The sequence below is a fragment of the Rhopilema esculentum genome, chromosome 8, assembly GCF_057945365.1.
Source record: "Rhopilema esculentum isolate cy_ngs chromosome 8, ASM5794536v1, whole genome shotgun sequence".
NCBI classification, from domain to species: domain Eukaryota; kingdom Metazoa; phylum Cnidaria; class Scyphozoa; order Rhizostomeae; family Rhizostomatidae; genus Rhopilema; species Rhopilema esculentum.
This window is the reverse complement of record NC_142822.1, coordinates 130,162-157,395: the sequence shown is the minus strand read 5'-3', so window position 1 is coordinate 157,395 and position 27,234 is coordinate 130,162. Positions and strand designations below refer to the sequence as shown.

The window sequence follows — 27,234 nt, the reverse complement described above, 5'->3', positions numbered from 1 at the left end:
TTGTCTTCTTGAATAAAAAAGCGTATAAAAATTGCGATGAAACAGAAAACAGTGCAAAAAGAAACATTTTACGAATCTCGAAGAGCAAATCTAATAATATGGCATTTAGAGGAATTTCAAAAAACCAAAATGTGACTAATCTATTTTGAAAATTATTATAAAATTAATATATTTAGCAAACAACAGGTGACTCCATTTCTCACAAGATAGATGAAGTCTTTCATGTTTGAAAAACATTTTTGATTTCATTTAATATGCTGCTCAGCAACTGAAAGTCTGTTCCTTTGATATCCACGGAAATGCTGTCGTTTCCCTAAAATATTAAAAAAACGTAGTAGAGTTGGTTGTTGATCTCAGTTAATGAAGACATCTGTCTGTTAAATTCACTTATGAAATAGCAAAGAATTTTCTGAATATAGTGAGTAATTGCGAGGGGTTGTTTGAAATTAAGAATGTTGAAAGTGAACAGAAACTAAAGAGAACTGATTAATATATGAGTCGAGATATGCAGTTAAAAATTTTCACAGAGCTTTTCTAACCATTCTATTAATACTAAGGGAATACGATTACACAAATTAATGTACGCGAAAAGATTGGGCTCACTGTTCGAATATGGCTTTCTAAACTCAAACAAGATGATTAACTTTTGGTGTCATAATATAAAAACTGGAACAATCCAAAAAGCTAACAGGATTGTTAACATCTGCTTTGGATGCTAACAATGTTTAAGCACCATCATAAATGAAATCTCAATAACTGAGATAAAACAGTTCAGATATAAACATTACTCCCTTAGTACATAATGACAATCGGTATAACTACAAAAGCGTCTAGCTTAGTGAATTTGCTACCTTTTGCTTGACCAGGAGTAATATCTCGTGATGTTGAATAGTATAGCCATAAACTGATGCACTCATTTCGATTCTTTCTACAACTAGGGATGAAATATAAATACCATCACTAGAAAGAAGCCTTCTGAGGATGTCAATATTGGTTACCTAAAATATAAGAATGGACAGTCCTTTTTGATCAGTCCAAGCTTTTGCAGTTTGCAATGCAACTACACCAGAATATCTCTATTTCACCTGATGATATTAGCTCGCTTACCTGAGGCGTGAATTTCGGAACAAATTTTTCGTATGACGTCATCAAATTCGATGTCATTAGATACTTGAAGCTAAAGAAAAAGCGATGAATTAAAAGGAAATGTTTTTACAAATCTGCGATACATAAACCTCGAAAACAGGCTTTGAAAAAATTTACAAAATAAATGAATGATGTTTGTAGACAACTTTAGCCGTAAAACTACAATTTTGGCAAAAGAAAGCAACAACAAATGTAGTGTAATAGCCTGTTGGCATCTTGATTGAATCAGGAGCTGCCCCTTTCTTAAGGTATATCATAATTCATCTTGATACATTATGAAATCATACAAAATGATAACATTGATTAACATACGCCCTGGTGACCCCCTAAGGACAATTTGGGGTGACATAATTACAGAATTACATAATTACAGAACAATGTTGTTTATGGCACAACTGATTCAGGGGGGGAAGGGAGGGGGGGGTGTTGGCTGAGAAAAAAAGCAGATGTTGTAAAACTAGGTTTGATTTCGTTCAGTGTCTCTGCGTATGTGGGCAGGCTTATGGGGCTAAAAGGTTTATGTCGGTGTTTCATATGTACAATGTTCAGCATTCATTCGATGGACAAGATTTGACAAAGACACGTTTAGGCTAATACATACACTCGCCGACTGCTTTTCGGTAAGGGTACCGCCAGCTAACAGATTAGCGAAATATCCCCTGAAAAAGAAAGATTTGATTCGATACAGACGATTGTCACTCGAAAAGGTCAAATCGAAACAAGATATATTGGAAGAAGAAATAACTTTTAGTTAAAAGGTTAAAGCGGTTGACAGGAACAGCCGAAACTTCACTTGATCTATGTAATATAACGAATTGTTCAGCTCTTTGTTTACTTGCTTCGGAACAGAAATAAAATAACAGTTAACAAACTTGCTGGAGTATTCTCAAAGTTGGTGAAACATTCAGGTGGATTCAGTCAGAGATTCAGAAAACGCTTTAATTTATCAAAAATTTTAAGAAACATCTTTTTAAATTACGACTTTTAAACCATCAAATATTTTGCAAAACCTTTATCCTAAAAATCGGGAGATTTGACAGCCATGAAGCAAAATCCGTATCACTTTTTGGAGTATATATATAAAAACTTCTGACAAATAAACACGTATTTTGCAGTCTGAGTTGCGGACAAAACTTTTTCAGTATTAGGTTGCCATGTTTCAACTTTTTTCGTCCTATTTTTATTCAGCCCTTACCAGGATTCTCAAAGCTTATTACCGATTCATACGGTAATGTTTTCGAGCTAACATCTCTGAACAGATGTTAATTCTCAACTTATTTGTGCCGTAATGTCAACTGCTTTATCGTCTCATTCAAAACAATAAAACTTGCATTTTGAGTAATTGACCTTTTTGGGAGCAAATTGTAGCGCATTGAAAATTATTCGTTGAGCTGGTGAAATGAAACGAACAGATGATCTGAAAAGTACGTGATGACCTTTGCCAAGTAATTGATGCTCTCTCCATCCAATTGTGCCCTTTCATTTAAGCTCAAAAAGGTCTCTTTCGGGTCCCATCTATATCAGATAAAATAACATCTCCTTTCAAAGTAGCTCGGAAAGCGAAAGCATAACCTGAAGTTCTTCTCATCCGACAGTCCTCAGAGCATAAACATTATAAACACTTAGTTAAAAACTTGCGTCCAAACAAACCTGTCTACTGTCGTTGCTACGATGAATGAGGAAACTGGAAAATTGATTTTGAAATCAATTTTTTCACTTGTAGAGCCATCTTCACCCTGGTGAAAATGTATTAAAATGAAATTAGCAGTTTTTCTGAGATTACGCTGGATACAATCACACAAAGTATAAAAAAGAAATCGAATTCAAATAAACAATTAGAATACATAACCAAATCATAAAATCCTGTTCATTGATACGTATTTACAGATTTGAGAAAATTTGATTGTGAAGTCAACGGCTGGTGGAGCATTTGATAGAGTACTTAATAAAATCCGACCGAGCAAAGAATTCAATACAATGCCCACCTTGATAGCACAGCAATTGGGTAGGTCTTTGATACTCTACCTTTAAAAATGCCTCAACTGCCTGCTACTTATAAAATTTTCATAAAAACGTGGCACAATACAAGATTGACACTAAGGTTGAATTGAAACCCAGGGAGGGACACATTTGAAAAAAATTGAAATGGAGATGTGCCATAAGACCAACTGTTTTTATTTCAAGGAACTTGAAATCAAAGAAAACAAACGTCAAGACTTTTTGCTAATTCGTCGATTATTTCTAATGTTTGCAAACCCCTAAGGAATTTTGGGAGATCAGCGGAAACTCAAGCAGGAAATAGTGAATCAAGAATTGACCATTTACTAAAGCGGCACACCTGTGTAGCTGAAAAATTTCTTTTCGAATAATACGTTCATGCGAACGAATAATACGTTCATCTTTGAAATAATGAAAAGATACAATACCTTTGCAATGTATGTTATAGTGCCACGTAGCCACTGAGGCATCGCAATGCTTTCAACTGAAAATGCAAACTGGCCCTCATTTGTGGTACCTGAAAAAATTTATAAATGATATCATATAATATTATATGATATTACCCTGATACGGCGCATTAAAAAACCTGTACCGCGAAATATTAAAACCTAAATAAATCGATATTAGCTTATATTAGCAATCAAGTCTCAATCAACTTTTCGCTTCCAGTGCTGCATATGGTGGCAATGAACAATAAACACACCTGATGGCAGTTGGAATGGTACCTTGACCGGATCATGTGAAGAAGCGCCAATCTACAATTAAAACAACAAATTATCAGGGCAGCACAAAACTGGAAAGCAAGGTTCTGAATGAAGATTTCTCAAACAATCGAATCTACTCGTTGATTTTCCGTCGGATAGTTTCTACTACAAAATTTAAACGTTTATAATATATTGAGGTTAAATACAACTAGATGAATACAGGCACAAAATAAGTGCTGTTCTCCCAAGGAGTCGTGTTTCCATTCGCTTCAATCCAACAATTTCATTGGATCCTGACACTAATAGAGATTTTATGCTTAACCCTTAAAGTGTTGAGAAGCAAATTCCTGTTTTGTAATAATCTACCATACCGGGAGAAAAAAGTTTTCGAAAAAATATCGCACTTTCTGAAAAAGATAAACCCCCTACCCCACCTCCCCACTTCAGTGCTGATGCTCTTAGATGCGGTGGCTACAACTCCAACATGAGTCTTGGAACAATGTTTTCCTGCATTTTTGAATTTGATTCAACAATATTGTCAGGATTGTAGACAGCTCCTCGGGATCTGAAGACCTTTACTGAACCGCGTGGCATAACAAGAGTACTGTATATGGACCTTTGTGGAATTCATTCCAGGAATTTTCAGGACAGAATAAAGTTCCGTGGACATCGAAGAGTAGTTTGTCTCTATAGCACGAAAATGAGAAAATGGGAAGAAGAAAAACTCACGTTCCGATGCATTTTCATGTTTAATGAGTCAATCACGTTGAATTCCAAAGATATGAGTTGTGATTCGCTCAGGTTGCTAAAACACAAACACAAAATTATTAGAAAGACAAAATATGGATTAAGTCATTTTTATATCAAAACAAAGGACTGACATGTAGTCAGATTTGCTTACAGGGAAGACCATGTTTGACATATTCCAAAATGCGTCGTTAAAAAGCAATTGCTACTTGTTTCAAAAGAAGAAAATAAATTGATAAGCTGATAAAACGAGTGGCTAAATAACTGTTTCTTGCTTTGGAATACTCCTTATTTTTCTATTCGCTATTTGTTAAACAAAAATACAATTTTGTAGAATACGAAAAAATGACTTTTACTTTGAAAATTATTTGAATCTGAGAACTAAGTTTCCGGAAAACTTCTTTAAGTATTTATAACGATAATTCGTTTGTAATATATTTTACAATGGAAATAACATTTTTGATTTTTCTTAAAGCTTCTACAGCGAGGCGAGAAATGGTCTTGGAGGCAGAATTTTCAGTGACTTGTTGCCAAGATCCTTATTAGTACTTTCTGTTCAATTTTTTTTCATTTAAGAGGCTTCTAGAAAGAAAATCTTAAAATCTTGCACAACTTTTATTCGAGAGAGCCAAAAATTCAGAGGACTTCCAAAACCTTTAAATGTTTAACTACAACCAGCTTTCATTAAGGTCAGCAAACATGAGAAGAAACGAAAGTAATAAACTATAAAATTACCTGAATATCACTGATACAATAGCTTTGTTTTTCTCCCTCGGGTCAACTTTAATGTCATATACCTAGAAAATCAGCCGTTTGATGATTCCAAAACGAAGTAAACATCTTCGTTCTGAAGGCAAAACAACCTTCTACGTGAATAAAACAATACAAAACTTAGATTCTAATTCTTAAAACTATATTTTCTTGTTTAATCGCCTTGGTTTGAATAAAACTGATTGCTGTTATTAAAAGAACCATTTCAAAATCTGACTTAAAAGCACGAAAAACTGGCATTCATTCTAGAAGGCACATCTTCACATTGTTGGCGGAAATGTGCCCCACAGCAGAGATCTTCGGTGATCGCACAGCGAAAAACCTGAAGACCCTCAAAAGACAAATGATCTTTCAAACAATTTCTAAACAAACAAAATTGACGAGAAAACGATGAATGAAATGAGATGAGGAATATAAACATTGCGTACCATTCGAAGGTTTGAATCCTCACCCAAGAGTGAATAGTGAGCGTGGGGCTGGAAGAAGAAATTCAAAAAACTAGTTTAAGTGAGATTGGATTAAAAAATGTTGCTCCTTTTGAAAAACAATAAGAGCTTGGTATCAGCGGTTACTAAAAGGCTGTTTCTTGGAATACGAATCCACCTTCAGCCATTTTGCTATCATTTCAAATAGGCATTCATCGATTTAAACTTCATTTCAAATACACATCTATATCAACCCACAAGGATTTACTAAAATCCTATTACAATCACCTAGCAACACTCACGATATATCAACAAACTTTTCAGCCAATCACAACTCACATTGACGCTCGTGGTATCTGTTCCCATTAACAATGATTCCTCGAGTTCTTCTTTTTTAACCTCTTCTTCTTCTGCATTCTTTTTGCCTTTCTTTTTCTCTCTTCTTTCTTTCTTCTCTTTCTTCTTTTCTTTTGTTTTCTGTACAAACAAGTTCTTCTTCATACGAAACATGTTTACTTAAATATTTACAGTCTCGCTTTAACAGTCTGGTGTAAAAGAACAAAGGAAATCAAGAAGAACAATCCAATACGATTAGAAATGATTTCGCAGAAGAAAAATGAAATAAAATAACGTAATATTTATCCCAGGCGATGCTTTATGGTAACTGTCATAGACCAAGCAGCTGAAGGAAGTGTACAAAATGCGTTTTGGCGGAATATCACTGGTGGATAGAACTACAACAAGCTTTTCATATAAATTGTTTCTTTTTAAAACCTCATTTGCTTGAAATACACAATTGCATACAAAAATGAGCATAGATGCTTGGAAACAATGTGGAGGTTATATTCAAATTTCACACGAGAAACAAGTAGATAATGATTATGTAATTATAAAGAACAACTTTTGGCTGGCATCCGCCAGAAACGAAGTAGCTTTCCATAAAAATATTTGATACCTTAGGCTTTGATAGTGTTTCAGGCCCATCAGTCGTCTCTAAGGTCGCTTCTGGAACTGGTTGTTCATCGATCTTCTTGGGCGTCGTCTTAGGGGCTTCAGGTTCCTGTAAATAACATCTCAAATAAATATAGCAAAACAATCTAATTAAACGGTAAAGTGAAGAGAGATCAAAATATGAGCTTGAATCTGGATACTTGGTAAAGACAGGCCTAAAAAAAGTTAAGGAAAGATTTAAATGTTTACTAACATTGGGAGCCGTAGGAGCAGCATCGGTTGGGGAGAGCCAGAAATCCATTTCGTCAAGCTGAAAGTAAACAAGTTATTGCTTGTAAAACTACTAGTAGAAATGGAAACAAAAGAAAAATGACATGCATTCATTCTTACTTTACCATTAAAATAATATCACGCTAAGTTTAGCTCATTCCCAAGAAAATGGATGAAGAAAAGTTTATAAGTAGAAAGAAGAAGTTTACGTGTTGTTCGCTGGAGGGAAACAGTTGGTACAGAAAGTTTTAATAATCACGTGCTAAATATTATACGTTTAACATTAATGAAAGGTATGTCTGAATAAGAGCGGAAAAATACAACTGAAATATTTATTAGTTTTTACTAGCTATTATAATAAGAAGTTTGATCGTTCATATATTTGCTAAGCGATATCAGCATGGCCGATTATGGGGCATTATTCGAGGATCAAATGAACAAACTAAACAAATCCAGTCTCTGATTTTCACTCTTACGTTCTTCTGGTCGTTGTCTCTGACTCCATTGTTCGTATTTGAAATCTGAAGTTTAAGGGACAACATTTTCAGACTGCGGGCAGGGATTCTGATTTATCATAAGTAACGGCCAATCGTGAAGCCAGATTCGATGGGCACATTAATAACAAATTTAATTAAAGTTGTCAGGTGCATGGATAAACTCTACACAATAGGCATCAAAAGAGGAACATGTAATTATTGTGACAATCTTAATGACAGCTTCATATCTAGCTACTCTGCATCAAAGCACACCAGTGTGGGATGACAACCTTCTATAACACCGAGTTTCTAACTAACAATATGATAGGGCAAACAAACAGTTTTATCACTCACATCTTTGTCGCTGCCACGGCTCTTAAGTTCCTCGGCTTGAGCTAGCAATGTTGCTTTAGAAGGTGTAGGTGAGGTTGGGGCATCTTTTAAGAAAAAGAATAAAGAAATAGCACACTAATTTAGCCTAGATCTTTAATGAATAGTTTCAAATATTTCACCAGAAATTCATCCCGGAGCTACTACTTTAAACAGGAACAGTACTTCTTTTACAATAACTTTTATTGAACTCATTGGCATTGATACTAATAAATAAAAAGCTGAAAGATGCATATATTTATAAAATTCAGACAATGCGATTCTTGTCACTGTTTTCACAGTTTCCAAACAGTATTTCTTACCATGTTTTCTCGAGTCTTTCTCTTGAGATTTCGTACGCCGTTTCTTTATACTCGATGACTTCCCTTTCGACTGCTTACTTGGTGACGATTTTCCTTCGTCATCTTTATTCCTACTCTGTTAATGGATTGGAGAAAGCGAATCAAGTTACACAGCGAAAATATGCAAATCTAAAAATTGTTATGTGACAATTTAATACATGGGAACTTTTTGGAAAATATGAAACTGTTGAGTTCATGACCAAATTCCGATGAAAAGATCAAGATACAAACATGAGTTACATGATTTTCATCAGATACAATGATACATATTTAGGTAGCGATATATTCCCCTAGAGTTGCACGATAAATGAGTCCGTGATTGGCTTAGTGACGTACATCAATATCACTAGACCGCCTACTTTTCAATTTGCATTCAAGATGTAAAGACTCTGTCTGCAAAATGAATCTATAAACAAAAATCTTATGATTTTGATAAAAGAGCACAAATCACGGAGCACAAGATATGGCACCTTTTTGCTTTGTTTCTCTTTTCCAGATCCTTTCCTAGTTTTCTTGGACTTCTTTTTCACCTGGAATATTGAAAGTTGCATGCAAAAATATCGATGAATATGTAAACTTGACAGTAAGCTTCAACCAAAGAAAATCAAGTGAAAGTAATGATAGAACTGCGATAACAGAATAGCTCTTTGCCTTAAAAACAGAGGAATATGATGTGACCCAATCTATCGCTTTATTTACTTTTTTGAAAAAACACAGGTACTTGTGCTAAATTGCTGGCCTAGCAGGCCTTGTCTTGAAACTTTCTATGTAATAAGAAAGAATCTACTGGCAATAAAAACGAAATAGTTGGCACTACATCTCAACCTAATAAGCAAAAATGTCATACAGGTGCCTCGGGTTCCGCCGCAACCGCCGTTTTCTCATCCTCCTTTTTATCATCCACGACCCTGTGTGTTCGGACCGGTAAAACTTCATGCGACTCTAATGGCCTGAAATAAGTAGCAAAAATGCAGCTTTTGATAGGCAACAATACAGCCAAAGTCGAATCTCGGAAGTAGGCTATTACGAGCATAAACATTCACGAGATGTAACCCTAAACGGAAGCATTAAGTAAGTACAAGAAAATCACACATGCTTGCTGGAAAGGAGAGCGCTATTTGTCAAAACCACTAGCACTTTTGTAAATAACACAGGCATTTCTGCGACGTTAAAACCAATTTGTGCAGCGAGTAAATCTTAGAGAAAAAGAAATTCGGGTTTGCTACAAAGATCATTCTGTGATGGAAAACCAAAACACAGGCGGATGTGTATAAATTCTTTTTGTAGGGAGAGAAATGCATTGTAATCAACGAAGTGTGGTTACATGATGGGAATATTGTAAATGAAAATTCTGACTAAGGAAAAAAGCGAGATATTGTTAGTGAGGCTGGAACTATAAGCAACGTTACACATACGCTTCAAGGTCAATATCCAATTGTTTGTGCGGGTCAGTGTCTGGGAGGTTGTGCTCTTCTTCGTCATCCTGAAAGAAAAATCCGTTGGGCTTTAAACATTGCAAGAAAGATCCGTTGCAAGGAATACATCTTGCAAGAGCGTATATTGCATTTGTTACTAAACAATTAATTAAATGACTATTTTCTGAAATAATGAGAACTTATAAAAGCTTTTGGCAACAGAAAATGCCTCGAGATGTCATGAGAAAGTTGACAATTCTATCAAGAAACGGATCATTAGTAAGCTACCTTGATTTCTCCATTAAGTGTTATCTTCAAGTGTGTTAATGTCAATGATGGCCCTTGAAAGGCGCTATTTCTTCACATGAAAGGTAAAGAATTTGCAACTCACATCAGCTCCTTCAACGGCCATTACTTCGTATGATGGAAGATTTTGTTCGTCTTCGCTTGATTCAGCATGTGCTTTTCCTTTGAAATGACATAAAGTTCAGTGGAAGAATATCTTTAACTTTTGATGCTGAACACTGATTTCAATAAGCATTATTTGATTTTGTCAAATTCTAACAATGACGATAGGAATGGAATATTCAAGTAATAGAAAGAAATAACCGTGGAAACAGGCCATCATTTTCAAAATAATAAGAACGGGGAGGTGTAATGTGAAGAGTTGAAGATGCAGCAAATAAAAAGGAAGAAGGATAGTATTTATCGTTAAATCTAACTTGAAAGGAATTTCTGCAAAAATGAATGCTATATTCTTCCTAGAAATACGGCATTATCCTGCTGCTGACTTTGCCTAAGGGTTCGATATGCGGCATCATGATTCAGCACAAATCAAGAATATCTTTTCAACTATGCTAAATGCAGTTGGTTGGCTCTTTCAATGCATAGTTACATAATGTTGAAAGATAAAAATATATAGAATTTATCATGCCTTTCTTCCTCTTCTTCTTTTTATCTTTCTTTGATTTTCTTTCTTTGAAGATAAAGTTACAAATTTCATTTAATCAATCTCATGTGATGGAACAACAAAAAATAATTAGCAAAACGCAGAGCATGTCTTCAAACAATTTTCAGGATTTGAAAGCCTTTTTCTCGGTAATACTTCAATAAAAAAATTGGAGAAGCCTAGAAATGAAACAAATCGTTCGGCATACATATTTATATACATAAAGTAGTGGAGGGGTTAAAAAAGCCTAAGTATAAAGAGTACTCCTATTTAGAAAGTCTACTAAAAGATCAGAACAGAAAATATTGAAGAGATTTAAAACGATTTAATTAAGATATTGAATATATTCCTACAGGTTTAAGCTTATATTTAAAATACAGAATAATCAATTCAAAAACTGAAAGAAACCCACTCTCAATATGTAATGGAACTGGCAGGTCGAGTGAGGCGACTGGGATATCATCCACGGAGTATTCATCTTTCTGAAATCGAATTATCACCATTTTAAAAATGAGCTTTCGAAACAAACATACTTAGTAAATGTGGTCTCAGGGAAATTTATTCAAGAATTCACTTATCTAGAGTAAAATTATGGCTTGAACTGAAAAAGTGAAAACAAATTATTTTCATTTATTTATTTTGCATCTTTAGACGAGATAGACCTTGTTTTTTTTTATAAAACCAATAAGTTGTGGAATTCATAATTCATTTAAGTACCTTTGGAGAATCCATTTTCAGGTAATGAGGGTTGCTCGCTTGCATCTGTTTTCGCATATCACGAGCCTGCAACACAACAAAAATTAAAGAATTAGTACTATATCACATAAAAGATAAGAAAACAAGGAATAGGAGATTTAAGTTGTTACAGCCTGTAGTCAACAAACAATCCAAGCATGAAGCAACTGCAATTGGTACAAACCTTTTCCAGTTCTACAGTTGACAAAACTTGGTATTTCGCTGTATCTTCTTCGTATACACCACTGAAAAAGAGATGAATTTGAACTGAACCATCTCACTGTCAAATATTTTACTTTCTCTTATAGGTCATTCAAAGACAGGCAATGAGGTGTCTTTATTACTTAAACGTAATCCAAAGCTTAAATAAAAAACAACAGTAAGTCATTGTCAATTAAAAATCATTTCATTTCATAGCAATAAACAGGGCAGACAAATGAATAAAATAAATTACTTTGTTTTCTGATCAGCAAAAAAAGCCGGCTGGTCCTCATTTTCATCTTCTGAAGTATCAGATTGCGGCTCGTTGATCCATTTGTCTAAGTCGAGACTTGAATGCAAAAAAAGATTTGCAATGTTTTACATTTTCAAAGTGATCTTCAAAGGGGGTGTGAGAGCTTTAGCAAATGGACTTTGAATTGTTCAGAGTAATGTTCAGAGAACTTTGAATAATATTCAATGTCTAGCGCTTGTCTTGGTCGGAATAAAGCGAGTGCTACAATATTCATCCTTTTCTGTGGAATTCTTGATATTCACTAGGCTAGTGCTAAATTTTTATTCTAAAAGTACAATGATACTAAATCATGCGCAACTTACAAACATCAACCATTAACGATCAATACGACCTGTTTGAGATAGACAATTACTGCAGGAAGCCGAGAAAATGGCATCATCAGCAAGATGTAAAAAATGTCGATAGATACCCGTCAGGTACTGGAACCTTCTTCTGCGCCTTCGCAGACACCGGTAAAAGCTCTTCTGCAAACAGCTGAGACAGCAACGTAGCACACTCAGTGTCTAAGAAATACACAAATATAAAGATCAGGCGAGAATAACAGTTTAAATGGGTGACAGTAATATTTGGCTTATTTGGTAAACGAGATTTATATATACAGTTTCAATGTACACTTAAAGTAACTGAAAATCGCTGGACAGGAATGAAGTAAAGAAGATAGCTTAACCATTAACGAGAAATGCCTATACCATGAATCATTTAAGAAGGATGAACAAGAACAGTCTCAAATAAAGTCAATGCTCACCCGCTTCCTTTAACTTCAGTACGTGGTTGACAATTTGCAAAATACAGCATGCCTGAAAAGCAGATAGAAGAAAATAATCCAAGTACGAAAATGGATGTAGGGTTGGTTTCGAAACTTATGCGGAAGCAAGAAAAGGATTTAGGAATGATAGGCTGAATACTCACTCTTTCTTGGGCTTCCAGGTTGGAACTTTGAGCAAACATAGGTAGTTTGTCCCGAATCATTTGTCCAACTTCGATAACAGTGTCATTGTCACCCTTGAAATTTTGAGTGTTTCAAACGGTTAAAAGATGGCAGATTTTTGTGCGTCTGTCAAAGCTTTTTTATGCAGAACAGTAGTTAAACGCACAGGTAGATTGACAATAATTAAACTAACGGTATCATAATAAAACAAACTTGTCATTACGACATGATATCAAATAAAAAGCAGTCCTACTGTAGCAAATTGCAAATGGCATTAATTGCGTTGTAGCATATTCAAGGAAAAACACTGTAGGTTTTAACGACGACTGAAAAAATCGCATACCTCCTTTTCAGCTTTGGATATGATTCTTGAATATAGCTTCAAAATGTTTTGAAGGTAAACTCCTTGTATGTGACCAGGCAGTGATGTGGCTTTTTGGTGCAAAAGCGATTCTAGTCTGCCTCTCAAATCATCAATATAGCTACAATACGAGAAAGATGTGACAAAGCGTTGCAAAACTAACTATGATAATATCTATTCTTTACACAATAAAGACTACAAAAGCTTCTTAATTCTGGTCCGAGCAGCTTTGTATAGTAAATTAATTTCAATTCCCATAGTTTTCTTTCGGTTGTATTTCAAAGGTTAGAGAGTGTTGTCATTAGCTAAGTTGAGTAAGAAGAAAAAGTAATGTCATTAGCTAAGTTGGACTAGCACAGGTTCTGAATATGGATACAAGTTATCAACCACGGGATGAAATAGCGACATGACAATGAAAACAGAAATATGTTGAAATGACAAAAAAGTCAAAATAACTCATAATAATTGTTTACATACTCCGAGAATTCACCAGAAATCCAGGCAGCCGCATAAAGGACTTCGCAAAAGCCTTCCTTGTGAGCTCCACTGGTCAATAGGTTGATTTTCTCTAGCAATTGCGACTGCAGAAAAAAAGCCAAAATTCAGCGCTTGAGTTGGAAAATTGATATTACATATTTTAGAACAAATATAGGGTGGCCCCACACAAGATTTGAGAGCTAGAAGTTTGCTGAACAAATAGCAAATTCAAGGCAGGGTGGAAAAATAATATCTTTTTAACTAGTCCTGCAAAGCCCGGTTCGCCATAAGGTGCATTGATACAATGAAGAGTAATAGATCGTTTTCTACGTGCACTTTTCACTGAATTACAGTGCTCGACATATTTCCAATTCACGAGGACCAGACACAAGCAATATATGTTCACTAATTCAAATTTAATAAACTGTAAATAAGGGATGGAAGTACAATACAATTTTGTAGCCTTCCTATTATTTATGACGACAACCATCAGATTAAAGAATAGCTGACTGTGACTCACAGGCAGCCATAAAAGATACAAATGTATTTTCAATTGAAAGTAAAAGATCCTCACCAGCATCTTAACAGCGTAATTTCTAACAGCTTTGACTCGAATAGAGACATCAAGCATTTGCGATGCAATTAGCTTTCCGTGTTTCGTGTTTTCAATAGAACTTAACTGGACAAGACAGTCGATGTACCTGCAATATTAGTTTGAGGAATTTAAAAGTCATTCAACACATATCATTTCAATTAATGTCAACATCAAAGGTTAATCAAATGAAGAGGCAAAGTACAGGACAATATTCAATGGCACATGAAAATACTTTGCTGCCCAAACTTCACTCATCTTAGACATTCGAACAAAGGGCCTTTTATCGATCATTTTAAGTAGATACATGAAAAAGACTAGCCATGATTCGAAATTCAAATCAAAGATGACTCGCGTACATAATTTCTTTAAGATATGTTTAAGAGGCCAGCAAAAAGTCAAGATTTGAAAAACAGCTTTAGGAATTCAAAGAGACAAAGAAGAGAAAATTAATGAAACGGAGCTTGGTTTACCATTCAAAATTGGTAACATATTGATAATTTGATTGGCTGCATATCTGAATAATTTTCGCAAGAAGTTCATCACGATAGCCTGGTGGTAAAACAGATACGGTTAATATCTTATACTGATTTTGATTATAAACAAATAATCAGGTAATGAGAATTACTGTTTTAGCGGTCTGTCATAAATGTGTTCGAAGCCATACAGGCAGGGCTGTACATGCATTGATGTATAGAACAGGAAGATTCTACGTTGCTTGTAGAACAGAAAGGTTCTAAGTTTCATGCTTAATGCGATCATCAGGCAAATGTTTATTTTGGCTGAGGAATCTACAGGCAATAAACAAAATAAGAACGGCGTATTGCTGTTTTAACAACTGCTGTTATACAACATACTCACCTGAACCCTCAGCTCTTTGAAGATGAGCCATCAGTTTCTTGACGATATCGATGAGTGTTTTCTTTGAAATCTTCAAAAAAAAGAATTTGAATTAAAAAAGATAATGTCCATGATAATTTCCAAGCCTGTAAATATTAGGAACCAAAACTAATTTTTTTGTTAAGGTCTATTAAATATTTCGCAAATAGTGGCAATGAAGCTATAGAGCCCTTTTCGTTTAAGACTTTTCTATTTATCCTTCGATATTTAAAATATAACTATAGAAAAGCAAAACATGAATGCTTCGACAATTAGTAACATTTCGACAATTCGCAACATTTCATCAACGTTTATAACCAATGAAACGCACCATTCCAACAATAAGATCTAGAGCTCTGTATCGAATTGATTCATCTCTGTCATCCAGACATTGAAGAATGAGGTCTCTAGCAATGAAAGAAGGGAAGAATTATTTAATGTCAACAAAAAAAAGCTTACTTGACCAATGAAAAATAATTATTTAGAGAGAGTACTGAAATAATGCAAAGAGCGACAAATAATAATCAACAGAAAAATAGAGAGATGTTTTAAGAGAAAACAGATGAAACAAAATTAGCTAATCAAAAAGGGATTTTAAAGCGGAGAATGCATGTCAAATGCATATCGAGCATGCTATCGAAAACGTTCAGTAGGTTTTTGCGACAGATGCAAGCTGACTTAAGCATCAGCGCAAAGCTTTTCAGAGGATAATTAATTTGTGAACAAAGGAAATCGTGGTAAAAAGCCAAACTTACTTGTGAGGCTGGACAGCTTTTGGGACAGTTGCTAATATCTTGTTTAATGATAAAAGACCAAGGTACTTCACTGCAAATAACAGACAAATAGTCGAAATTTGGGTTTAAAGGCAATAATATAATGGCTGCAAAGCTAACACAACTCCTTCTGAAGGCGAGATATGGCAATTGGAAAAATAAGGTATTGCAAAAATACTTTGTTAAAGATTTGTGTTAACTTTCTGGCATTGTTTCTTTACTGTAATTTACAAATACTGAATAGAAATGATACAGTAGAAAAGAAATCAAGAAAAAAGTTTTCTTAGCTGCATTTGAATCGATAGTTTAGACAACTTACAATTTTGATCTGGATCTTCGATGAGAAGCCTCAGTTTACTGACACAAAGCTGAAAAATGGAATGTTACAATGATTGATAAAAGGAGAAAGAGAGCAGATGCTTAAATTAATTGAGGACTAAGAAAGACGAACGATAAAAGAAAATATATCCCCAACAGCATAAATATGGAAAAAAATTATGGACAGCAAGAAAATCTGTAGATTTAGCAAAAAAGGAAAATGGGACATTAACAAACCTGTATTGATGGCATGTGGTCCGAAAGACCTGTGTGTGTAACAAAACAATCAAGATTAAATCATATTAACATAATCGATTATCAATTGTTTGAAAACAGAAAGAAAGACCCTTCTGAAATAAACTTTAAAGTAAATTGATAAAAGAAAGAGAAACAAGGATGGAGCGACAAATAAGGACCAACTCACCTGAAATAACTGTTTTGATGCACTCGTACAGCAGCGACATGGCTGAAGTGCTGCGTGAGAAAAAAATTAAATTGATAATTAAGAACTAAATAAAAAACAAATTCATGATAAAAAAGGTATATATGATATGATTTATGAAATCTATTATATTTTAGATACATGATTTAATAGTTGGATAAAAAATATTGTGTTCACCTGTGTATGAGGTTCGTAAGAGGTTCCATCAGTTTCTTTCCAAGTCGTGGTTCCAGAGGGCACAGGGCACCAAACTAAAGCACAGATTCGCATAAGACATTGTTACACAAAGGAAGAATGAATTGATTTTACCGATAAAAATGTACAAACGCATATAGATATAGTCTACATTTGATCCAACAAAGCTGTAAAATATTATGTCATATAAATGACTTTCCTGGCACCTATACTAATCTTATATAAGCTGTATTTTTGGTGTGTGCAGTCGAGATTTAATCTAACAATATCAATCAAATCCAACATGATTCACTCTAATACAAATACATTACCAAGGCAAAGCGGTCACAAAAAAGGCAAAGCGGTCACCAAAAAAGGCAAAGCGGTCACAAAAAAAGGCAAAGCGGTCACAAAAAAGGCAAAGCGGTCACAAAAAAGGCAAAGCGGTCACATTTTGATTGGCTGAGAGATCCCATCCATTCTATACTCTCCCAACGTTATACGCCAAGCAGCTCACAGAACTCTAAAAAAGACTCGTTTCACGGCTACATTTAGGCTCGTTTTAACTGTTCAGCGTGTTTTTACCATAAAATAAAATAAAAACATGTCATAGAAAGTGAACTTCTGCCTGATGTTCTGCCAGGTTCATCCGCACACATTTCTATCAAACCTGCATTTGCATCACTGTGCCATTGTAACGGGAAAAAGAGAATGCTGCCCTAACACAGTTACTACATTCTTTTGATATATAGCTTATCTATCATTATTTGTGGGCTATCAGACAGAGCTTACCAGTTTGATAATTTTGATCAGCATCCAGTTGTTGGACGACGTTGTCATCAGTTTGAAAAAGAGTGGAGCAAGCGACAAGTAGTTGCGGGGATTCTTTCGAGCAAGTTCACAAATGACATTTACAGCTGAGCTTTGGACACCTGAAAGTAGGTAAGAAACTTCAGTAGAAGATCTTTAGCAATTTTTACATAAACAAAACATCGATGTGTAAAATTCGATTCACATTTTGTTTTCTTTTTTCCTTAATAGTCCTTTCTATGTTTGCTGCTAAAAAATTTCAATAGCTGGTTGGTTGGCAATATACTCAAAACATTTTAATTTTGATTTTGCGTGTACAGTAAAGTAGTGGCTGAGGACAGGCTGGCTAGTAAAGGGACTAGAAATAACAGCCAGCCAGAAAACGTTTAATTTCTATTATGACAGAACAAAAATTGTTAAAAAAGGTTAAAAATAATTCATATTAACTAAAGGATTGTTGAAAATACGCATGCTCACCAGGATCTTGATCTTCTAATTTTTCTTTCAAACGGGGAAATGCTGGTCGTAGAGCCTCTGGGAACTGAAATAGGAAAGGAAGGATAACATTTATATTTAATAATCCTATCTTTAAACGACAGTCAAAACAGACTATAAACAGGACGGTTTCTTTGCTGCTCACGCAAAAAAAGTTTCATATAAAGAAGTCAACGAGTTTCATCGAAATTGTGATGTTGTTTTTTTCGTAAACTTAGAAATTTACAGTACTGAATCTGATGAAATTCTTGCTGATCAATTGTAATAAGCTGATAAGTGAAAACAAAAGAAGATAACAGACTACATACTGTGAATTGCCTGTGTTAATTGTTGTTTGTTCTCGACGCGTTGCATTTTTTCTTATTTTCCACATTGTTAACAGGCTTTAGTATTATTTGTCAAGGAAAAATAAATTGGCCCAGTAGGACGGTTTGGGGTGTAGAACGCCCGGGTCTAAGTAGCAACTGCAAGTTTACGCGGCAGTCGATCATCAGGCAACTGAATAGCTCTGCCTTTACGGCATCGAGAACTTTATAACAGACCCATAAAACAGTAAATTTTATTAATGCAATTGCATTCAATTTTTGTTTTTCCACTCCATTTCCAAGACCAGTTGCATTTTGTTTCCATATATAAAACTGAAAAACAGAATTTAAAAAAAATTGAACTTTACAGCTCAGGTAACAAAACGTACATTTAAGAAAACTTTGTACATCAGCAAAACAGACTTCTTTCGCATGTACGGTCTAGATGATACCATCTGCAACAAAGAGAGGGAAATTAATCACTGGAAGCTCGCTTTGTACGAGTTTAGTACGAAACAGAGATTAGCACTCCTTTAAATGAAATGACATCAACATTTACGCCGCGTAGAAAAGACGTAATCAAGTAAAATCGGTATATCTAAATTTGATTGATATGGAAGATAGAAGGCTTGGATCAAAAGAAATATTGCACTTTCAAATTGTAAATAGAAAAATAATAAATGCTCTAAAATGAAAAGTGAAAACATCTCATGCTCAAGTATATTTGTCTGAAACTCATCAGAGACCAAAGGTAACCAGAAAGTTTTACCCAGTTGGGCGTTGAAAGTAATGCAAGACGTTTCTTTATAAACATTAGTTCACAAAATTGTACAGGCTTTTCTTGAAAACAGCAGCAACTACAAAGCGCTCTTACCAGATTCATAACATCATTTGCCAAGTCTCTGGCTAAATCCGCAGTGATAAATACAGACAGCCCTGTCATGGCAACACCAGCATCGTATTGGTTTTGTGAGGCCATATCCTAATATGGCAATAAAACACAAATAAAGGACTGTAAGTCTTAAAAAAAGGTTTCCAATGTAATGGAATAAGAAGAAAGATCTTAAAAGACGTGTAAAGGGTTTTGAAATCAGATCCTTATACAAAACAGAATAAAATTGGAAAGAACCCATTGCGTATAAATTATATTTACTTCAATAAAAACGAACATCACATATAGAATAAAACAACAATTTAAAAATGTAAAACAAATAAAATTGAAAACGTAATTTCATGATGATGAGAATACTAAAAGCAAAATGATCGCTGCACCTTTTTGACCAAGTTTGTTGTTAGCATGATCACATCTAGTTCGTCATGGAAACACTGCGCGGCAGCAAGGTAGCCAATACGCTGAAATCAGTTAAGATATATTTTAAATAAACTTTAAATCTTCTAAGCCGATGTTGACTATAAATTTGGTCATGATAATAATAATAGAAAACGTTAGACAGCTTCTAAGCAGCTAAACTATAAGGTCATAGCAATTCGTATAAATCAATTACAAATTAATATAAACTTGGTACATGATGAAATGCTGCTCTTGGAATCAGTAAGTGCTGTTTAGAAGACCAAATGCAAAATTGATTGACAAGCGATTGTTTATTCAGTAGAAAAGTCTATGAGATGACCGAGAGGTTAACACAAGCAAACGAAGTCTTTCTTAAGTACCTTGTGAGTAAACTTGGTAGAGCTCATGACTTCAATCATGTTGAAAGCTGCCCACGAGATATCATAGCCATGCATTTCCAGCTGAAATAGAAAGAAAATATCTAAGTCAACTGCACACATACACACATTGCAGTGATATCTCTATGAACCGTGTAAAACAGAGTTCAATACACAATTGACTCCAAGGTCCTGGCTAAAGGATGGATGGGTAAAGGATGGTTTTAGTGCTCTGCAAAGCAGCTTATGTTTCGCCAATACATTGATTGAGGTCATACTGCATGACAGCTTGATGGGAAAACTGCATCAGAAATCAACGTAATTCAAATAGATGAGATGCAAGGAAATGAAAAAGGGGCTTCATATGCTGTGCAAGGGGTTATACGAAGAATCATAACAGCGCAAAAACTTCGAGTGCTTCAAGAGCACTAATTGGAGGCTGGATGGATGTAAAGACCGAATACAAAGAAAATGCATTAAAAAATTTCAAGACGTTACTTGGTGATATAAATTGTGAGGAGCCTGTCAAATCATGCTAAAATCATGCCATGCATGACATAACAGTCATGTACACTTAAGCTTAAACACAAAATTAGCATTATTCAAGAATGTGCATTTCCTTTGCACAGTGAAACATAACGATGAGCAATTGCAAACACTCAATAATTCATCAATCCACCTCCTCATTTTCAAATTTCAATTTATACAAAGAAAAACAGGAAAGTCTCCGAACTATAAAGTTGTTGAATAAATCATAAACAACAGTTACTGTGAAATAATTTCTCAATTACTAAAAATGAAACGTAGAAAAACGGTTTCCAGTTAAAGAGGAAAGCACAAACATTACAATGATGGGCAATTTTTCGTTAGATCGGATCCTTTTTCGACTTCAAGCAGTGATCGTTTCGTTTTTCAACTCCTTACCAACCACGAGCGTTTGCTGAAATTGCACGTGCAGACAAAAAGAACTGTGCCAGCACTCGTTGCATTTCAACTTCTTGTGTGCAACTCAATTATCACAACCGTTGATTTCACAGTCATTTCTGAATAGCCCTAATGTTAACTATTGTTTCATTAACAAGCATGAACAGCTATTGTCCCAACAAGAGGAACGGAAAGTGAAAAATGGGCGTTTCGCTGGATCTGGAAACATCCTTCAAATCGACGAGTTTGTCTTGTCTTCCATACTAGTAAAACATCCATTGATATTTCGTTGCAAACAGCTCAGCAAAACTGAGTAAAACTGAGTCAAACAAATTAAAGAAAATCTGAGTGAAGAAATTTCAATCTGCAGTTTGTTTTTCAATCAAAAGCAATATCTAAGACCACTTAGGTAAGGAGAAGTAACTCTATCGGTCTTTAGTCTACTGCAAGTGCATTTATGACCAATAAGTTCACTATGCAACGGCACAAAAATCTAAAAATTCTTGTAAATTTTATCACAATTAAAAAGTCTGCTTCAAAAAAGGGCTGGGTGTATATAAACATTCAAAACCCGGCTGGGTGTATCATATAGCATCAGTTTTGGAGTAGACTTCTAGCTAATTGTAAAAAAAATTGATTTTAGATTCTAGAAAATTTTACTTTTAAACTCATAACACCATGAAATACCTTTTACAGTGAAAGTAAGTTAGGTTTCTATATATAACTGACTGAGATTGGGCAAGGAAAATTGTGACTATTCCAGAAAATCCAGGGTTGTTTTGGCCTGGCTTGCAGATTTTAGAAGCAAGGACAAATTAAAAAGATTTGACAGGAAAGAGACAGTGCTTATATTGCAACATCCCATCCAATTTGTAACACATTTAACTGATTTGGCACATTTAAAGGTGTTTCATTATGATTATTCCAGGCTGTGTGTTGTAAAATGAAAAATTACACCAACATGAATTGATTGTGCTCAAGTTAACCCTTTCAGTAGATAGTGGCAAATGGAGGATTCCTTAGGAAACTATAAAAAACCTTCAATCCCTACCAATTTCTAGTAATATCAGGCATGTGATAGCATGCACAGTGCCACATTTTCACCAACTAGTCCGTTATCTCTAATTCTCCAAGAGTTTCTTTATGAGTTATGTCATGAAAAAAACACTTCTGGTCTTCAGGACATTTAATCAGCCACATTAATTAAGAAACATAACATTGTATTTTGTTTTAGAACATGATCCTATGAGTATCTTAATACAAGCAAATTATCACTTTTTCTGTTATGCTGTTAGGTAGTTTAAAGAAATGGGTTTAGTCATTTTAGTCAAACTCCAAACCTTTTTTGTGCTATTACCATGATTGCATTTATCAGGGGTAATCACTCTCTGAAAAAACCTTTATCATAAAGTTATAATTTATTTCAAGAAATGTTTTAAGCATTTTCTAAAAACTTTCTGGTTCATAAAAACCTCATCAAGCAATTTCAAATAGTGATACCCACTTCAACCAATTTTACAAGTTCATACAAAATTGATAGTGCTATCAGGTTTCAACAAAACTGTAAGATCTAGTAGATAAAATGATAAATTTCAACTACTAGTTTTATAAAATGCCATTGCACACCTTAGCTTTACAAGAGTATGACTACATGCTTGCCAGCAAATTTAGTTTTACCAGAACTAGCTACCTGGAGACACAGGTGATACTCTGTACCCCTCTCGACACACTAGCAAATAGTTTTCTTTCTTTGCATTCAAGGCAGTGAGTTTACTTTATAATAAAAAGTTCCATCTTTATTCATTCAATGCAGTTTTGTAATTAACAACCAAGTAGCCTGTGTCCATGAGTTTCAATTTTTGTCAACAATAAAAAGACAAAACTAGTCCTAATCTTTTTTTAGTACAATGCATAATTGCATCAAACAATAAAAGAAAAAATTGAATCATAACTAAGTTATTATGAACACAGGAACAAAGTATTGCCTGTCAAAAATGACCTCTTCAAGATCTGCAGCAGCACTAACACCTGTTAAGCTAGCGAAACCTTACTCATTGACTGAATGTTTCGTGGAGGGGTTGACCCTTTTTCTAGAACTGTTAAATTCTGATCAAATAATCTGATAGAAAGCTTTAGAATACATCTCAATGCAAAAATAGTTTATGTTTTGAAATTGGCTCATATTCAGCTAACATGGGCTGTTTTGATAAAAACCACTCTTTCTGTCAGAAAAGTGCACTTTTTTGTCAAAAGTTCACATATAACCTCTTCCTGTCAAACTGGCACTGCTTTTTTCAGGAAAATTACAATTTCTCTTACTAATAAATAATTATGGATCAAATGGGGACAGCCTGGAACTCATTGCAAAGGAATATCAAGCCGCAAAAACATCTCACCATTTCTATTTTTTGGCTTCTTTGAGATACAAATTGAATCATATCAATGTTAATTGCTTAATTATGACACATAAAAAGTATTAATAAAAAGTAATAAAATTATTAGTAATAAAAAGAACTCACATAGATCAATTTGGAGACAGCATTTGCCTTTACATTCATGTTCTCCTGCCTCAATTCTTGCTTTATTTCCTCCAGACATTGGTTAATGTACTTTGCCTGAAAACAAGATAAAATTTTGTCAATTTAATATTTTTTTTGCAACTGTGTATATCAAACACACATAATTCCACTATGACGTTTGCTTGAGGCCAAGTCCTAAAATAAAAAAATATTTCTTACAATAATAAGCAAAGTTTGCGAGTAAACAAGTAAAATAGTAGTTTTCAAGTGTCTCCCCTCAATTGTGGAACAGGTTGAGTATCATTCACACTGAGGGCAGCAAGATCTTTAGATACATTTAAATGCAAATTTAAAACCTACTTGTTGACAGTCTATGATCCTATTCTAGATCCTATTTGATTTTACAAGGATTTCAATTTACATAGATACAGCATCATTTTTACCCTTTTTAAGTTCTAAATATTTTGCAAAATCTTATATTGAATCTTATTATTGAAGCAAGATAAATGCTTTTCATCATTAATATTATTATTATTACACTTCAGTAGCAGAAGCAGGAACAACATGAAACCTTTATGCAGTGTGACTGCAATTATATATATATGTAGACTAAAATAAACAGACTATTGTGACACAACTCTAAGTTTGATGTGTACAAACAATCATCATCAGGTGTATAAAAGCTAGTTTATCTAATTGCTCCGATAAATTGAGCACTCTAGACAGCAATATGATAATTACTATAATATATAAATATATATGCTGTAAATCCTCAAATTAGCCCCCTGGGGACTTATTTATTTTTGATATTTTTGGATGGGGGCTTATTTGATGGGGGGAGGGGGGTGGCTTATACGAGAGGGGGGCTTATAAAATTATTGTACACATAAAGAAACATTATTAAAAGACCTCGTTTATTTTAGCAGAAATTTCTTTATGAGCATTTGATTAATTACTACCGAAAGTATGAATTTGTTGTGGTAGAGCGCCATAGGCAACTTCAGATGGCAAAAATCATCAAATTGAGGGGTTTAATTTGAGAATTTTTGGTAGCAGTGGGGGCTTATTCAAGGGGGGGGGGCTTATTGACAATTTGTAGTTCTTGGGTGGGGGCTTATTCGAGGGGGGCTGTTTCGAGGGGGGGCTAATTCAAGGATTTATGATATATATATATATGTAATTATAAGGCAAAGGCGGACAGGAGGAAAATCTTTCCACATGGGTGCTGCCTAATTGTATCGAACCACTCTTGGTCGGAAACCAACTCCAGTTTGCTGCTTCAAAAACCCTTGCTCATTCCACTGAGCCAAACGGCCGAATGAAATGAGCGAGGAATCTCCAAAGCCAACACTGGAGATTATACTGTAGCAAAGGCAGTTTTTGTTTATTCTGTTTCAGCTTTAAGCCTTCGTCAGAGCAATTTTAACCATATATATGTAATCATAAGGCAAAGGCTTATATACATATATATATATCCAGAAGATTGTTCGCTGAGAGAGAAAATTTTGAAATGAGTGAGCTCAGGCCAGCTAGGCGGCTAAGCTCAAAAACTCTTGCACAAGAATTAAAATCCTTTGTCGTTCCCGTAGTTGCTCGTTTTTATTCGATCATTAGCCAGTGGGCTCTTTGGAATGTGTAGTAAAGAGATGAAGGAAAGGCTGAAAGTCTCGTCACCTTGAACCATAGGCAGCTTGAAATACTATTACAGCAAAACCACTCAATAATCTTCATATGGAGTTGCATAACTGGCAGCGAAAAGAGGAAAAGCCGAGGCAAAACTGAAAGTGAGCAATTGATGGGAACAGTGGATATTTTGGAAGAAACCCAATGGGATGATTGCGAAAACAGCCAAGTAAAAGCAGATGTGGCAGATATATATATATTTATTTAGATCTCAACCCATTAGGTCGCCAGTGTACATCATATGTTAAGGACACCAACACTTTATTTGCCAAACTTAGCAAATTAGGTAAGATACTGGAAGGGGCTTTATTGTGTATTGTTGATGTTGTGGGACTCTGTCCTATCACCCCCATGGGGAGGGTCTAGAGGCCATCAAGCAGGCACTGGATAGAAGGAAAAACCAAGAAGTGGCACAGGTTAGGTACTAAGTTCACTCCTGCTTATGCTAATTCTTTTATTACCTGGAGGAGAGGTTAGTAGACACTTTGGTGGAAAAACCCTCATTTGGATAAAATATATTGATGATATTTTCTTCATCTAATGCATTTTGAATTTTAATTGAATTTTAATTGAATTTTAATGGGGCAATTTAGGGGATGCTCTAAAATCTACAAAAAGTCATAACATTGACATTTAATTATTTTTAGATAACACTTCAAACTTCATAGCACCCTATAGCCTGTCTGAGACCAAATCTGATCATCAGGGACAGATTCAGCAGGGGTGTAGGGGTGCCGCCCTCCCATTAATAATTCTGTGTCCTTTGGTAAGTTTTGCTTCCATTTAGAAAGAATCGCTTTTTGGTAGTCAGTAGTAACAAAACAATGCAAAGATTTATTTTGATCTATCTTCTTATCCTCTTTACCTTCCATCATTTTCCAGTGACCTGGAGGGTGTGGCACCAAAATCCAATTAGTTTCTAACACCCCCAAAATCATTGTTGCTTAAATCTGCCCCTGCTGATCATCATACTTAAAACTATTTTGTAATTTTGTAAGTGACAAACTGCACAAATTCCTAAACATTTTGGACTGAAAAATGTGCAGAAAATCATTACTCAACCTTATAACTTCCTAAAAATAGAACTTATGCTTTTAGAAGTAAAAACAATAGTGCTCTTTTCAATACTGCTGTCTTGAAGTTTTCTATCATTGTTAAAGGAATTGTTTTACCACTTAACAGCAAAATCAAAGCTTGCTGATTTTTAACGGATTTTACCATAGAAGCTTGAGGCCAACTAACAATTAACTGCTGTCTTTTAAGTGCTATAATTGTGCTGGCCTGAGGTTTTTGTTTGTCATGTCAGTTGTGCTCAATGAATCTATCGACAGCATTTGCAAACAAGTACGTAAGTATGAAACCTTTATATTTTTAAAAATCAGAATGAAACATTTACGTCTGCCTCCAAAAATCATTTTTGACAATGCCTACAAAGTACGGAAGAAAGGATTAGGCCTTCAAGAAAAGTGATGCCCTGAGGGCCACCGGCCAACTTATAAGTAACATTCTCCCTTCAGTAATACTATGATAGTATCACCAAAGTCGATATTAGACACAAGATTCTCAAGCATACCAATTTAACTCTAAAAATGGAAATTAGGCAAACGATTGCATAGAAAATGACATGTTTGTAAGTGGATATTTGATTCGTCAGGCAAACTGGTTACTGGAAACAAGTCAAGATAAAAATTACCTCATTGCTCTTGTTATTTCTGATCCCTCTGACAAGATCATTGAGATTCTTCTCAAACATCGTTAATATCGATGAATTTCTGCACAATTCAAGAAAATTCTAGGTCCCAACTAAAATAGAGTGAGGCGATATTCAAAAAGTCCAAGTTCAATATCTATGACAGCTTCAATAGTGCAAGGGTTACCAATTTTTCCAGAGTCAAAATTCCACAATATGGTCCAAATAATTTGAAAATAATATGCCCCGTCACTTTAAAGTCACTCTCACGCCAGAATTCAAGTATTCAAAAACGATACTTTTTCGGCCTAAGCTGTGACTGATGCATGACCTTCGACAGTGGGAAGAAGCAGCCCACAGGGAA

General features: G+C 34.8%; 1 protein-coding gene across 2 annotated transcripts; it reads right to left on the bottom strand.

The window, feature by feature from the left end:
- Positions 1–75: 75 nt before the first annotated feature.
- LOC135695041 (AP-3 complex subunit delta-1) lies at positions 76–27,234 on the bottom strand. Of its 2 annotated transcripts, XM_089109873.1 has the most exons (47): positions 26,874–27,234; positions 23,498–23,593; positions 20,058–20,138; positions 19,659–19,739; positions 19,261–19,368; positions 18,776–18,841; positions 18,064–18,127; positions 17,569–17,708; positions 16,780–16,853; positions 16,585–16,634; positions 16,398–16,426; positions 16,162–16,210; positions 15,825–15,894; positions 15,401–15,476; positions 15,052–15,121; positions 14,664–14,742; positions 14,173–14,299; positions 13,599–13,702; positions 13,104–13,242; positions 12,742–12,834; positions 12,578–12,629; positions 12,242–12,335; positions 11,773–11,868; positions 11,503–11,563; positions 11,301–11,366; positions 10,996–11,065; positions 10,569–10,610; positions 10,026–10,102; positions 9,635–9,702; positions 9,067–9,169; positions 8,690–8,749; positions 8,181–8,295; positions 7,843–7,925; positions 7,489–7,533; positions 6,996–7,052; positions 6,747–6,851; positions 6,131–6,268; positions 5,795–5,842; positions 5,331–5,392; positions 4,578–4,653; positions 3,848–3,899; positions 3,573–3,661; positions 2,797–2,882; positions 1,748–1,805; positions 1,108–1,177; positions 852–934; positions 76–313 (listed from the first exon to the last, which is right to left on the bottom strand). In XM_089109873.1, the coding sequence occupies exons 1-47, from the start codon at positions 26,931–26,933 to the stop codon at positions 221–223; spliced, it is 3,705 nt and encodes a 1,234-aa protein (XP_088965999.1). In that variant the 5' UTR covers positions 26,934–27,234; the 3' UTR covers positions 76–220. The 2 variants fall into 2 exon arrangements, with proteins under 2 accessions (XP_088965999.1, XP_088966000.1); XM_089109874.1 differs by lacking the exon at positions 7,489–7,533.

Excerpts from the sequence above, each read along its gene's own strand:
- LOC135695041 (XM_089109873.1), bottom strand. The coding sequence starts at position 26,933 with ATGTTTGAGAAGAATCTCAATGATCTTGTCAGAGGGATCAGAAATAAC. Across the intron at positions 19,740-20,057 it reads CTACCAAGTTTACTCACAAG|CGTATTGGCTACCTTGCTGC; the intron begins GTACTTAAGAAA and ends AACTGATTTCAG. Across the intron at positions 7,534-7,842 it reads GCCGTGGCAGCGACAAAGAT|ATTTCAAATACGAACAATGG; the intron begins GTGAGTGATAAA and ends CTTAAACTTCAG.